Genomic DNA, 15,315 nt, shown 5'->3' on the forward strand with positions numbered 1-15,315 from the left:
GAATTTAAAAAAATATGCAAATGCACTGATTCTTATTTAATGAGAGTTGGTGGTGGGGCCCTGCTGATTTTTTTGAGTTTCTCAGATGAGTCTTGTGCAGTCGAAGCTGAAACTGAAAGCATTAGGGACTTAAAATTCATCAGTAAATATTTTGTCTTTAGTGGAAGCAGTTGTTCTCCTATGTTGCCATATTATTCCACTGTAAGTTTATATTTTAACAGTGGGTAAGCAGTGTGACCTCTAGTTTAATGCCATTTAGTAATGAAGAGGCATCGTTACAACTTTAATGAGTTCTCGGATAATATGCCTTATTCTTTTTAAAGATGGCCCTTCGCTGTCTCATAAACAAAGCTAACAAAACAACCCTTTTGATATATAACCAAATAACTAATTGAATTCTCTTAAATTGAAATACGTGTTCCAGTAATGTAAATAGTAAATGGGGGTCAAGAAAAAACGATTCATGCGTGGTCTATTAATTTTACAGATGTGGGAAGAATATCCTGATGTTTATGGGGTTAGGCGGTCAAACCGAAGCAGACAAGAACCATCACGATTTAATATTAAGGAGGAGGTAAGAAAAAAAAATGTTTTAAGGTGATACATTCAGACTCCTTAATTATCTTATCCTTTTTGACTCTGACATGTATTACCATTAACGAGACTGAACTTCAGGCATGGGAGTTAAGTGACTCGAAAGTGAGCTTTCTCAATCTAGTACAGAAGAAAAGCCACATGTGGCCTTTTAAAAAAATAAAATTACCAGAAAGATCATGTCATAGTGAATGCTCTAGTAGAGAGTTAGAGTATTATATAGAACTGGCCTCGAATTCTCTTTTTTTTTTTTTAATATTTCTCATAGTGCACTTGATTATAGCAAGAAGTTTACTTTTTAAAATATCTAGTTTCTAAATCTTCTAGATTTTGTTACCTGGGTAACTAAGCAAATGTAACAGTGGAAGTAGTTTCAGATTTACTGCTGAGAAAGGAAGGAGAGTTTGCTTAACTTAAGTATTTTATTTTACCCAAATGGTTTAAATTTGGTTTCCTAGTTCATTTTTAATGTGCAGTATAAAATGTTTAACACATATTTACTCTCTGATCAAATTGTCAGAGATTGAATAGATTGATGGTTTTTAAAATTAGTGTTATGTACTGGGTTCTGTTGTTTCTATAGAATCAGACCTTTTCTCAGTTTGTGTGATGCTTTTGTGGAAATCCTCTAAGTTTTACCTCTACGTTAGGTTTATAGACTGCATTCTGAAGACACGTTCTTTGGTCTCTCAGTGAAATGTCCCCTCTCTGCATTCTTAGGAGAACTTTGCTATTCTTAAATATATAATATCTTTCTGATGAAAGTTACATATTAGTAGCCAAAGGTTAGTGAGTTTGGGGTAGTAATTGACCGTAACACCTGCATTGCATTTATGGTGTTTTATTTTCAGTGACCTCTGAGCTGGTTTACCTTAGCTACCTTTCTTTTTTCCATGTTTGTTATAACCAACCACATCTTCTCTCTTTTGTGTATAAATTAACACATTCTCTGGAGGGCACAAGACTAACAGCAATGGGAGTAGTTTGCCAATTTGCTTAACTTGGGGGAAAAAAGAGTTGTTCAGATGTCTGTAACTGCAAATTTCCTTGGCCTAGTGCTGTTAGCAGCAGGCTGCTGGCTCATGACTGACGTGCTCTTTAATGAGTCTCAAGTGAAACAGGTCTGTGGGTACCGCCTTTAATGGCACACTAAATGCGTGGCATTTTTGTGTGACAGTCTATATCTGCAGCATCCAGCTTGGTCGCCATTAGACATGTGTCTTTTAAAATGTGTATTAATTAAATTTAGGTAAAATGAAAAATCCATTCCTTAGTCACACCAGCCACATTTCAGGGGCTCAGTCACATGTGGCTGCTGGCTGCTCTGTGGGCCACTGCAGATACAGGACGTGTCCATCACCACAGAAAATTTTATTGGACTGTGTTCTTTCAGAAGTCAAGCTGAAAAAAATATTTCCTGGCGTTAGAGGTAACTCAGCAGTAACAGACAAATTAATTTTCAAAGCAAAAGAAAAGTGAGCACCACCAATCAGATGCTTAGGTTTCTTTCTGTCTAAAAACTCATATTGAATAATGTTATATTGAGTAGATTGTTGAACCAGGGGGTAGTGTTATCCCTAAGAACTGTGAATTAAAGTCTGTAATCATTTTTTCCCCCTCACACACTGAAGGCAAGTAGCGGGTCTGAGAGTGGGAGCCCAAAAAGAAGAGGCCAGAGGCAGCTGAAAAAACAGTAAGTCTTTCATGGGGGAGATTACTTAATTTGGTAGTTTGGAACATGTGAGCATTTCTGGGACTGCCTTCATTGTGTCTGTAGCGCACCCCGGGGCCCAGAGTCCGCTTCTGTCGCTTGCTATCTTGGATTCCTGTTCATCTGAATCTGCTGCAGCAGCAGTGGCATTTGAAACCCAGGATTCTTAGTTTTTCACATGTAGGTGTTGGGCTACTTTTTGGGGCAAACCCCAGCTATTCCATCTGATTTGCCCAGTTAGCCCAGTTATTTTTTTTCTTAAAAATGTGCACGAATATCAAACATATAGGCATTTGGTATTCTATTCTAGATAAACAAGGAACACATTTAGATTGGCTGTTTTTCCTCTTCATTTGTTCTTTGTGTTGGCATGGCAAAGTTATATTGGTTGGACACCCATTTTAGTGTGAAATTCCACATTGTCATTTCCATGTAGTTTTACTATAGCAGTTCATAAGCCAGAAAATTTTAATTCATGGGCTTAATGTGAAATCCCTTTATGATATAGATTATATATTTGTTATTTTAAAACTTAAAAAATTCTACTTACGGTAAAAAAAATTTGACTTTTTTTGGGGGGGGGAGAAATAATTAAAAAAAGTTTTTTTGGGGGGATGTGTGGATCCCTTTGACAAACTAAATTCTACAGCCCGTCTCCTCAGAAGAATACTCAAAACTGCACACAAATTCAGGGGGTTCTCATGGTAAACGATTGTCCTTGGCTCCCACTGAGAGCCCCAGTTATATATTCTCTGTTTTAAAGTATTAGTAATCCTTAATTTAAGTGTTTGGCCTAAAGCAAAGTAATGTGAGTTTTTAAAATCCATTTCCTCCTCTCCAAAATAGAGTAATACTTATTCTGCTGACCTAACAGGGTTATTAGAAACTATGCTAAGAAAAGTCAAGTAGTATTTAATATTGCCCTGCCCAGAGGGCATACGATTTTCATTTGTGTTTTAAACATTTCGTTAGAGTTGGAGAACATGATAACTGTAGGCAAGCCTGTACTTCTTGGCAGCTCAGAGGCTCTTGTTCTTCCCCAGTCCCAGGGCCTGCTCGGGAGACTCTGTTCTCAGCTTCCCAGGCTTTTGGGGGCTTTTGGGAAGTCCATGCATGTGCTTTTTCCTCCACCGTCTGGCTACATTCTGCTGGTCCCTTGGCTGGAATCTAAATGGGCTGTACTTGAAAACGTGAACTCCTCATTTTTTTTCTTTCTTTTTTTTGGCCGTGCTGCGTTAATTCCCCAACCAGGGATCGAACCCGTGTCCCCCTGCAGTGGAAGCGTGGAGTCTTACCTACTGGACCGCTGGGGAAGTCCCTGAACTCCTCATTTTAATGGCTTTATCTGGGTGTGGAGAAGCCTTCCATTTTTTCAGTCCCTGTGTAACACATCAGACTTACTCTTTTGACTGGCTTCTATATTTATTTTCCCTCTCCTATCAATCCTGAGAGCTCTCCAAAGTTGGCAACTCTCAGTGGACTTCATGGACCTTTTTTCCCTTGAGTAGAACCTTTTCATTCCTTGTGGGGGGTTTGTGTCTTCTGTGATGCTGCTTTTCTACCCCTGGGCGCTTCCATAGGAACTTAGCATAAGCTGAGGTTTTCCTCATGCTTGTTTATTTGGGTCCTGGGCTGGCCTCACTTCTTGTCATCCTCTGGGCAGCTGGAGAGTACTAGGGCTTATGGGGACCTCTTCCCTTCTAACATGAATTAGAGGAGGTCCTGCAACTGCTAAGGCTCAGGTTGCAAGGCACAGCACTACGGGGGCCTCTGTGATCTGAGCAAGGGTAACGGAACCCAGTGTGTGTGCACATGAATTTCAGAATTGAGAGACTCACTCAAAGGGAGTGGAAATTTTGAAATTTTAGCACAGGGAAGTGTTTTTCTGAAACCCTGCCCTGCAGATTGTATCACAGATTTCAAAGTTTTTAAAAGGAGCCATTTTTAAACTTTTTTTTGGAATTAATTTCAAACTGTAGAAAAATTGTAAGAATAAGAGTAGTACAAAGACTGCCTGTGTACTTTACTGAGATTTACCATTGGTTACCATTTTTGCCCCATTTGCTTTATCGTTGTGAGTGCTCTCCTTACATATTGCACACATGTTTCAGACTAAGATTCATACATCAAGGTCTTTCACCCCCAAGTACTAAGTGTGTATTTCCTAAGAATAAGGATGTTTTCTTTCATAAGCACAATACAGTTTTAACGTAAATAGATTTAACATTGCTACAACCCCTTGGTCTAATTTATATTCCCATTTTGTCAGTCAACCCAATAATGTCTTTCATAATATTTTTCCGCCCCCAGGACAGGATCCAATCTAGGGTTAAATATGTGTTAGTTGTCAGGTTTCATTAATCTAGAGCACTTTCACAGACTTTCTTTGCTTTTATGACATTGACACTTCTGAAGGTAGAGTCTTGGAAGGGAGTAACTCCCCTTGAGTCATGTGAATTAGCATTTTAAAAGCTTAGAAGAGGAAAACATTTTTTGAATTAGTTGGCAGTGTTGAAGATTGAGGGATGGTATGTAAGAATCTAGATTTCTAGTTTTTGAGAAAAGCTGTCAATGCTGCCCCATATAACACTGGTCTTTGTAACCTTTGGAGAGGCCGTGAGTTCTCCATTTGACCCCATTTACAGTCCTTACCTGGCCCCAGCGGGTATTTGAGATTGTAACCCCTGACTTAAAGTCATACAAACAAAATTTTGCGTTTTGCTTCACCCACTCATGCTGTTTTGATCATTGAACCCTTTTTTATGTAGTCCCTATGAATGTTACCCTAATTTGTGAAATGTTGTGTGGGATTTCTCCTGACTTGGGACGGTCCCAGTAGTGCTTAACCCCACTGGACAGTGGTTCCAAAACCCTCTCTCCCAACTGGAATTTAAAAAAGTATTTCAGCTGTAATCATTTGAAGCTATTCTCCTGGGATTATAGTTATTTCTCCCTTTCCACTGCTTTGAATTGAAAGTCTGTCACAGTCCTGTGACAGTGGAAGAGAATCCTCGTTAGCCGCAGATTTCCCCTCTTCACTGGGACTTGCTACTGAAAGGCATTCTCTTTGGGAAAATCTACTGAAAATCAGTGAAGTTAAAGCAACTCTTTCCCTCTTTTCCTTACCTGCCTTCTGAAGTGGAGGAGAAAGGAGTTCCCTTCTTTGAGCTCTTAGAGACAGTTAATAGGAAGCCTCAGTGGCTCTTGACCAGAGTTTAGGTCCATTTTATTTAAAAATGGCTTTTGTTCCTTCCCTCCTTTATAGTTCAGATTTGATTTGTGTCCTACCAACCACCTTTTCTTAGTAAAGGAAGAAAACTATACCCAGTTAACTTGCATTCTGACTTTTTCCTATCTATTTATATTGCCTTGAGGCCTCAGTGGCCAAATCTTGATATTTTTCTCCCCAGTTCCCAAAATTTTGGCAAAAATTCCATTGATTCCCTTTTAGGGAATCCCACTGATGGCCTCTTAGAGCTGGATCTGGCAATTCAAGTCTCCTTTAATGTATGAAAAATATTTTAATCACGATCTCACATTTTAGACTTCTCTTCCTTGTAGCCCAGCATATAACGTACGACTTAGTCAGGGAGTCTCCCTCATAAAATTTGCATTATATGAGAAGCTAGCAAACTAGAAGTGGACATCGGTTTCACCTGTTGGAGAGCCAGGGTTGGGCAGTAATCTTTTTGTAATTGATTGCCCTTTTCACCCCTTATACAGAATGACTTAGTATTGCTGGTTGTAACTTACTTTTTTCCCCCCCTCTATTCTGGAAAATTAAAATGAAATTTGAAGTAATCCAGCCAATTTCAAATACGCATACATAAAACTCATTTAGATCTTTTAGCCTCTGATTGTTCAGATCCTCCCAGAATGTGTAATCCTGGCTTTAATGTTTGCAGATTCTATGGTCTTCAGTAGGTTATGGTTGAGAGTAGCAGGGCTGGGGATTTGACATGTACCAAACAGCTTGTTCTCCCTGGGCTTGAGTTTCCCCCTACCTGGGAAGAGGCCTTTGGACCAGACGATTTGCTAATTTTTTGTACATTCTTACATTGGGAGATTCTAAGTCCTCCCGGTTGTCTGTAAGTCTACAAGTCTGCAGTTTAACTGGAAAACTAGACTCAACATCCATTCTCTCAGTGTTTACTGCCAGTTTAGTCTCCTAAAGTTATGGAAGTGGACCTTATTAGCTACCCCGATATAGATTCTCAATTTCTGGCAGAGTTATGTAAATTACAAATAATACTTGACTGTGGATCTTTCTCATCTGATCTGCTCTCCCTTAGGTCTTACGTGCATGTTCTTTCAAGCTTGTTTCCTGTGAAACCACTTCTCTCCAGTTTGACTGTGTGAGTTCCTTCTAAAGGGTAAACTGTTCTGGACTTGGCCCAAGGGAGACTGTAGCCTTAGGTGCCAATCTCCCAATTGCTGGACATCTTCCTTTTTTCCTTCCTGGCCGTCACCATCTATTCCTTGGATTCCTTAGCAGACATTTATTGTATGAGGCTCTAGGCAAGGAGAATAAAGCAGGTGCCCAGAGTATAGTTTGCTTTAAAGAGAGAGTGAAGGGTATTAGGTGACAATAGTAGGACTTAATATCTTACCAGTCTGCTCCCAAAAGCATCCTACCTATCTGACAGTCTGATAGGACTCATTCTTTAATTATTTCTTTATTTAACAAAGATGTATCTGCATTTGCCTGCCTTTGTGCTAAGCTCTGGTACAAGGATACCCTGCCCACGTAGAGTGACCTACTATTAGGTAAATGGATATGAAATGGTAGTGCCAGTAGAACTTGAGTAATGTACGTGGAAGTGCTCCACTGCCTTTTCATGGAAGGCTTGAAAAACATTTTTTCCCGTAATGTTTCCACTAATTCAAGTGTAGGGTGGCTCCTGGACCTATTAGGATGGTTCTTCCACTATTACTTTGACTTACTCTCCCATGAAGAATATTATTTGACTTTGCAACTTGGCAAGGGTTGTCTTTAGCATAACCTCATTTTCTATACACAGACCCAGAGGCACAATGGTAATTGTTTTGTTTAGAGAGAACCCCAGGTTCTTGCCTATTAAGTTTTTTTTTTTCCTCTAGATATTTCATGCCCAGTAGCTATTATATATGCTCCTTCCTTCTTCCCTGCAGGTGAGAAATGAGCTGAGTTTATGTGATGTCTTGTTTGGTATTCAAGTAAACTTCAAAAGCTGGGGATAGTAGGGCAGCTATAGGGTATGGCTCTCCCAAGTCTTCTACGATCTCGAGGAGCAAAAGAACACCTACTGTATTTAATAATTATTAAAAGCTACTTCATTAGTTGAACAGGTTATTTAGTAGGTGGTAGGTTTATCACTGAAAAATAATTTTGGGGATTGTTTTCTCAGTATATTCTAAAGATGTTAAAATAACTAGTATAGTAGTTCTCAAGTCTCTCACTAGTATCAGCATCATCTGAATTTGTTAACATTCAAATTTTTAGGCCTCACATTACACCTACTGAATCAGAAACTGGCTGTGGCCCCAAAATCTCTTTTAATAAGCCCTTGAGGTATTTCTGATCCATGCTAAAATTTGAGAACCTCTGATCTAGTATATATTATGGCTTCAATCTGGTCAATGATAGTAGTAAATAAAAATAGAATATTAGAGATTTAGCATCATTTTTTTTTTTCCAGAACAAATGGTTTAAAAAATAACAGCCTTAGCTTCCATTTTCATTTATTTTTGATACCAGATATAAAATAGGAATAGATATTACACAGCCCAGGAAGGAACACAACCAAAATTTAAATGGAGCTAGAACAAATCTTTTAGCATAATATCTAAAATATACATGTTCTGCCTTTTTGGCTAATCAGATTGTCAGATTTGTCAGATTCTTCAAGCTAAACAATCTTGAAGAATTCTTTCAGAAAAAAAAAATTTTGCTTTGCTTTTGATCACAGAGAAAAATGGAAACGGGAACCCTCAGAAGATGAACAGGAACAAGGCACCAGTGCAGAGAGCGAACCAGAGCAAAAAAAAGTGAAAGCCAGAAGACCTGTCCCCAGAAGGTGCAGTGTTTGCTTGAACGTCTCTGCTTCTGGTCGAGCTTAGTTTGTGTTAGATTGAGAAGGACGATGTAGTGCTAGCCCGAGGGCCTTAATTGATGGGGTACAGTGTGTTGTGATTCCGGATTTTGAATGCCTGGTTAACTTCTTGCCAGCCTGCATCATTAGCAAGTAATTAGATTACTGAGCTACTTATATTGATTTTGTGTGTTTGCATGGTACCTAGCTCAGAGTGGATCTTACTGTTCATACTCCAGGCAGACTAGTTATGAGGAGCGAATGTGTCTTCCACTCTTAAAAACAGCGCCCTGTGTATTTAACTAGTGTACAAGTTTTTTTGGGAGAACTAATTGTTAAGTTTAATTGGCGGGTTCAAAGCATACTTTACTGTTTATTATCCTGTTCTCATAATCTTTATAACGTTAAGCAGAGAATCTGTGCAGAGAAGGAAGCAGGTGGAGATGAGAGAAAACTGGTAATTTTTGATCAGACATATGGCATTGAAAGATACTGGTGATGGGGAACGGAAAGCAGGAGGCAGAGAGGCCCCAGGAAAATTTACCTCCTTGCAGTATTGCTTAGGATGCGTTTGGCAGATATTGACTTTGGGCCAGATCCCACTCACCACCTATTTTTGTATGGCCTGCGAACTCAATATAGCTTTTATAGGTGAACATTTGTAGTTTGGTGATGGGGAACACTAAATTTGAACGCTAGTGAAGTGAAATGTTATCCCTTCAAAAAGAATTCTGTTCTTCTCGTTAGTAGATGTTGTATCACACAAAAAAGTACTCAATGATTATTATTTTATTTTGACTTTCGTCAATAAAATATTTGTTAAAATTTATTTTCTCTTGTTATGTAAGTACCTATGTAGTGGCCTCAACTTTGCCTCTTGTCTGAGAAAGTAAAAAATACTTATCCTCTGGCCATTTACAGCAAACCTGTGTCTATCCCTGGCTTAGGACGTTGTACCTGACCCCTCACTCACCTCCCACCCCAGCAGGGAAACTCATCAATGAGTTTTGTCTCCTTTCTTCTCAGTTTCAGTTCTCAGGGCTGGAATCCACTCCAGTTCTGTCTTCTAGATTTTACCCATCATTTACTGAATCTCTGATCATCTGTCTGTGTAGTGTTGGTTGTGGCCGGTATGAGAGAAACAGGTGACTATGATTGTGAGTTTCCGTCTCCCTCTCTCTCCTTTCACCTTTTTACCACTGATGGAGAACTTGGGGATTTCCTTTTGAGAGCTCCTAGTCTGTGGCTCTCAGTCCTGGCTGCAGGGGAGTCACTAGAGGGGCCACCTCCTCAGCCCGTTCCATTGGTCTGTGGCAGGGCACAGTCTCTCAGGTAGCCTTCCTGGTATATTTTATGTACATAGGAGAAAAATATATGCGTCTTTATTTCTTGTCCTTTACTTCCTTTATACAGATGATAGCATTCCATGCATCTTTCTCTGCATTTTTCTTTCATTATCTTGGAAATCTTTCCTTATCAATGCACAGAAAACTCCCTTTTTTCTTATGGTTGCGTAGTATTCTGTTTATTGAACTAGTTCCCAGTTGGTGAATGTTTAGTTTTTCTAATCTTTTGTTATTGCAAATACCACAGTGAATACCTTACTGTGCCTGTATCAGTCTATATCTGTAAAGTCAATTCCCAGAAATAAAATTGTAATTTTGATAGATATTTCCAAATTGCCCACCAAAGAGCTGCCATCAGCAACGTGCTGCATGTGTATTTTTATGTCAGGTGATCCTGAGGAACAGTTGAGAACCGTTGCCTCAGAACCCACAGTACAGTTGTCCCTTCGTCCCCTGCGGGGAATTGGTTCCAGGACCCTTGTAGATACCGGAATCTGCAGATGCTCAAGTCGCTTCCTTATGTAAAGTGCTGTAGTATTTTCGTATAATCTATGCATCTCCTTCCGTATACTTTTAATCATCTGTTGATTACTTATAATACCTAATACAATGTAAATGCTATGTAAATAGCTGCTAATGCTCAGCAAATTCAAATTTTACATTTTGGAACTTTGTGGAATTTTTTTTTGCAAATACATTTTTGATCCATGGTTGGTTGAATATGCGGATGTGGAACCTGAAGATACAGAGGGCTGACTGTATTCCTATAAATGACTGAAGGGTATCAGCAGTAGAATCACTTTCATGTTTCTAGTGAAGCAGACCTCTAGTGAATTAGAATCTCAGGGAATGGGACCTGGGAATATTCATGTCTAACATTCCCCTGGTTAATCCCTATATATGAACCCTGCTCTGGGAAATAACAATTATGTAGATTTGAAGTAGACAGCAGATGATAAAGTAAGGACTTTGCCATTTTTTCTTTTCTCATTTTAGAGCAATGCCCAAACCTCGTGTTAAAAAGCAACCTAAGGCTCAGCGTGGAAAGAGGAAAAAGCAAGATTCTTCTGATGATGAGGATGAAGATGATGAAGCTCCCAAAAGGCAGACTCGCCGCAGAGCGGCTAAAAATGTTAGGTAGGTGATGCCCCAGAAGGTTTTCATTAGTGTGACGGGAAGGTGATAGTGTAGTTAGCTAGAGCTTGGTTCTGGTAAGTCCAGGATTAGGCATTTGATAGGTAAAAATAATGACCTGTGTCTTGAGGTTGTATTCGGAAATCTGGTCAGGGTTCTTGCAAAAAGAATGGTTCTGGCCAATAGGAATATGGAAAGAATAGTGATAACTCATTTCAAGCCTTCATTCCTATGAAGAGAACTGCTTTATTTCAAGTTCATATTTCGTTGAGGTGGTAGTGATGTTATCTTCATTTCATAACATCCTTTTTTAGGAAGGACATTAGGATTGTATTTTCACTTTTGAATTGCTCTTTGAATCAGACAAATTCTTTTAAGTTTCAGCTTATGTATTGTTATTTGGATATAATAATCTTATCAAGCTTACGATACACTATGAAGCATTAATAGAAAATGAAGTAAAGGGATAGAATATGCAAACATAAATATTTTACTTTATATGAATCAAAGGGTATTTAATTTCCTTTTAGAGGATATGCAGGTTTCTTTTGGTCTACTTAAAGATGGTGAAGCTGAGTCCTGGAGTTATTAATAACCTGTTCAGTGTATCCAGTTAATACTTTGAAAGCTAGGACTAGGTTTTGAGTATGTTAATGTGTAGCTTAGCACTTTTTCCTCCTATAGCTGTACTGCATCCAGAATTGTGTTTTTCTCTTCTGTAACTCCCAAACCATTTGTTGTTAATATATGGCGGAAGGTTACATTTTAATATTTTATTACCAGGAAGTATGCTCAGTAACTTGAGAATACTTAAATTTCATATTCTTGTTATTGGGAGACAAAATGCAGGGTCGATATATTCAATCTTAGATCTACTTATCTAATGGAATACTAGTAATTTTTTTCATTTATCATGCATTTCCTTTCTTTGTAGTTGTTTCCTTGTTTATACATAGTAATGATCTCATTAAAGAATGAAAACATAGGAGTGTCTTTGTAGTAGTTTTCTATGTCTTGCTTACAGAAATCACTGTAGTCAGTTTTTATTTTGCAATATGAGTTAGCCTTCCTGCAGTTATCTGTGAACATGCATTAATACTTCAAGCAGGAAAAAAAAATGAACTTCGAGCCCACTTTATCGTGGCTGATCTGCACAACAGCATGTTGGAGCCAAAAGGGTATGGTTCCTTGTCCTAATGATATTATGTATGGTGGTGTTTGAATCTGAAAAGATAGTTTCTCATTTATGCGGCATTATTCCTCATGCAGTTATAAAGAAGACGATGACTTTGAGACTGACTCAGATGACCTCATTGAAATGACTGGAGAAGGAGTTGATGAACAGCAGGATAATAGTGAAACTATTGAAAAGGTCTTAGATTCAAGGCTGGGAAAGAAAGGAGGTATGTGAAGACAACACTTCATTCTTGCCATAGGTGGCAACAGATGTTATGGTAGGGAATCCAGATGTTTATAAACAGGAATAGAATTAAAGATCATCATTGCCTCAGGCACAAGGAACAGCTTACTTTTTGCCAGATTTCTTAATTCCACCTGTGGCCAGGGACCCTTCCCCTTGGCTTTTACCTCCTTGAGTTACTTCTGCTCCTCTTTCTGTTTCTGCTTGAATGCTTCACCTTCCTCGTCCATCTCCTTAGCCTGATTCTTGGGTTGCTTCAGGGGCTCCTTGCCACCTTTGCGGCCAGACATGACACCTGCTGCCCCTTCCCTGCCGTTGGAAGCTAGCAAATTATTTTTTATATCTGCTCAGTAAGGCCCAAATTTTATGTATTCAGCTCTGAAGTGATGAATTTCAGTCCACGCCTGTATTTGTTGTGAAATGTGGAAGTTTTTCTGACCCACAGAAAAACTGACCTGAGACTGTAGGGCTGTGTCCCATATGTCTTTGAGGTTTTAAAATTGAGCTGGTTAAAGATGTTTTAATATCTTAAAAACCAGTGATGCAGCAGAGATTCTTGATTATTAACATTAAGTAAATCTACCTTTAGTTACTTGTTTTTGAATCTCCTTGTGATAAGTATCAAACGGGCTAAATACATATTTGGACAGTAGTGAAGAATTTTTATATCCAAATTGAGATGTCTCACAACTCAGTTTTTTAAAGTAAACTTTCCATATAGGAAATATCAAAATAATACCTAATTCATTTTTCTTTGTCTTTTTTTTTTCATCCAGCCTTACTTGAGGTTAAGAGAGTTAACAGGGAGTTTTGGGTGGATGAGTAATTGGGGAGATTTTAAATTCTCTTACCTTGTTCTTAATATTCCTGGAGAGACAGATTTGTTTTCTGAGTTAGTAGGGACCAAAACAAAAGGATATTGCTGTTCCATTTTTATTGTGTTTGGATACAGAGATTTCTTTGATTTCACCAGCAAATTTTGGAATGTTCTAAGTAGTAAAAATTGGGTTTGCATCATGAAAATATTTGAAATTGTTGATCATGTTCATTCTGTATTGTTTGTGAATTTCTGCTTATTTCAAGTCAAAGGATTTTGGTGCTTCATCCATAAAGAGACTCTTTAGACATTTGTGTATTTGGGAAGCTTTTCAATGTCTGGTTTAATATATTTTTAAAAATTTAACTGAATCCTTTTTCAGCCACTGGAGCTTCTACTACTGTATATGCAGTTGAAGCTAACGGAGACCCTAGTGGCGACTTTGAACCTGAAAAGGATGAAGGCGAAGTCCAGTACCTCATCAAGTGGAAGGGCTGGTCGTATATCCATAGCACGTGGGAGAGTGAAGAGTCCTTACAGCAGCAGAAAGTGAAGGGCCTAAAAAAACTAGAGAACTTCAAGAAGAAAGAGGATGAAATCAAGCAATGGTACATTATCCATCTTGGATTAAAAAAAATACATTTGCAGCCTGGAGGAAGGGAAGGTTTTTAACTAGTCCATGGAGAACACAGCTATCTAGAAAATCAAGTTTTGCCTTTAGCATCTCGTGGAGGCATCCACGATTACGTTTTATAAAACTGTGAGCTGAAGATAGTATATATTTTTGTGTATAGCCACCAAGTGTGTAGAGTTTAATAATAACTAGCTTATGGAGCATTTTTCAGACATGATCTCATTAATCCTCACAGTAATCCTACGAGATTTGTACTGTTGAACAAAATGTTTTTTGTGGGAAGAGTGAGGTACAGAGCAACTCTGTGAGAGGGCCCAGGATTGGAATTCTGGCAGCCAGAGTCCAAGGCTAACGTACTTAAGCACCTTGTTACTTTCTGTGGTTGTGCTGGGGTAGCTTGGATGTCAGGTGTTAATATTCTAGAACTCTCTGGGTTATGATATACTTTAAACTAATCTTGGTTTTACGCAGTTTACAGAAATGATGTGACAGAAATGTTCTGAAACTGTGATAGCCTGTTGTTTGTAGTTTACTTACAGCTTTGAACATGTTAGGTTGCATCTGAGACATACGTGGAGTCACAGCATACACACACCTAAACTGACGAAAAGAAGCATAAGTTCCCCCCGAAGACATATGTGTCAGTGTCATGTGATGAGGTTATTTTGTGTTAGGAATAGGGACAAATGGGTTCCAATTCCTGTTTTATTACTATGCAAAATATGCTACTTCAGTAAATCAGAAATTTTTTCTTTGAGTCAAAAACAAAAATATGTATCCCTAAGATATGGGTAGTTTGTAAAGCGATTAGAATTTTAAAAATCCTTGAAAGCTATAGCAGTATTCAATTTCAAGTTGCTGGTGTTGTCGTTTTATAAGTATGAATAACTGGTTTTCTAAAAAAGCCACATTTAATCACGCCTAAAGCCCATACATATTTGAAAAAAGGCAGGTTTTCTTGTAAATCTGGAAGAGTTTTATTGTCCTTGTCTATTAAGATATATGAATTTATCACATGAATTCATCACACAAAATAGTTATTTTTAGGTTTCTTTATTAATGGGCCACATCAGAGAGAACAACTGGTATGTCCTATAAGTCTAAGGTTTTTAGTGTTTTCTGTTAAGTCTTACATGTTTTTCTTAAAATCTCTGGCCTAATTATTAGTAAAAGATTACTAAGGGACGTATGAAAGTAAAGACTATGCTTCCTTTCCTACCTTGACTTTGCATTGATAGATGTATATGGATCCCCCGAATCTAATAAGTATTTATTTTTTCTGTCTGTCTTCTGTCCAGGTTAGGGAAGGTTACTCCTGAAGATGTGGAATATTTCAACTGCCAACAAGAGCTGGCCTCAGAGCTGAACAAACAGTATCAGATAGTAGAAAGAGTAATAGGTAAGTACATGGAAACTCATTTAAGCGGTGTTTGAGCTCCAGGAATAATAGAACTTTTTCTTTTGGGAGTAATGTATATATATCAAAAAAATGCGGGACTTCGCTGGTGGCACAGCGGTTAAGACTCTGCGCTCCCAATGCAGGGGGCCTGGGTTCGTTCCCTGATCAGGGAACTAGATCCAACATGCA

The 15,315-nt window shown here is 38.4% G+C and overlaps 1 protein-coding gene across 12 annotated transcripts in view; it reads left to right on the forward strand.

The window, feature by feature from the left end:
• The window catches only part of CHD2 (chromodomain helicase DNA binding protein 2), a 119,524-nt gene that overhangs the window by 21,893 nt on the left and 82,316 nt on the right, over positions 1–15,315 (forward strand). For 4 of the 12 annotated variants that reach the window (XM_036843904.1, XM_036843905.1, XM_036843902.1 and 1 more), the window contains 8 exons: positions 488–574; positions 2,226–2,287; positions 6,598–6,660; positions 8,254–8,361; positions 10,719–10,859; positions 12,126–12,259; positions 13,476–13,701; positions 15,026–15,126. In XM_036843904.1, coding sequence (XP_036699799.1) covers positions 488–574; positions 2,226–2,287; positions 6,598–6,660; positions 8,254–8,361; positions 10,719–10,859; positions 12,126–12,259; positions 13,476–13,701; positions 15,026–15,126 — 922 coding nt within the window. Of the gene's footprint in view, positions 1–487; positions 575–2,225; positions 2,288–6,597; positions 6,661–7,411; positions 7,457–8,253; positions 8,362–10,718; positions 10,860–12,125; positions 12,260–13,475; positions 13,702–15,025; positions 15,127–15,315 lie in introns of those variants that run through there. The other 8 variants (XM_036843909.1, XM_036843906.1, XM_036843907.1 and 5 more) reach the window with 4 other exon arrangements.

Source organism: Balaenoptera musculus, chromosome 2, assembly GCF_009873245.2.
Source record: "Balaenoptera musculus isolate JJ_BM4_2016_0621 chromosome 2, mBalMus1.pri.v3, whole genome shotgun sequence".
NCBI classification, from domain to species: Eukaryota; Metazoa; Chordata; class Mammalia; order Artiodactyla; family Balaenopteridae; genus Balaenoptera; species Balaenoptera musculus.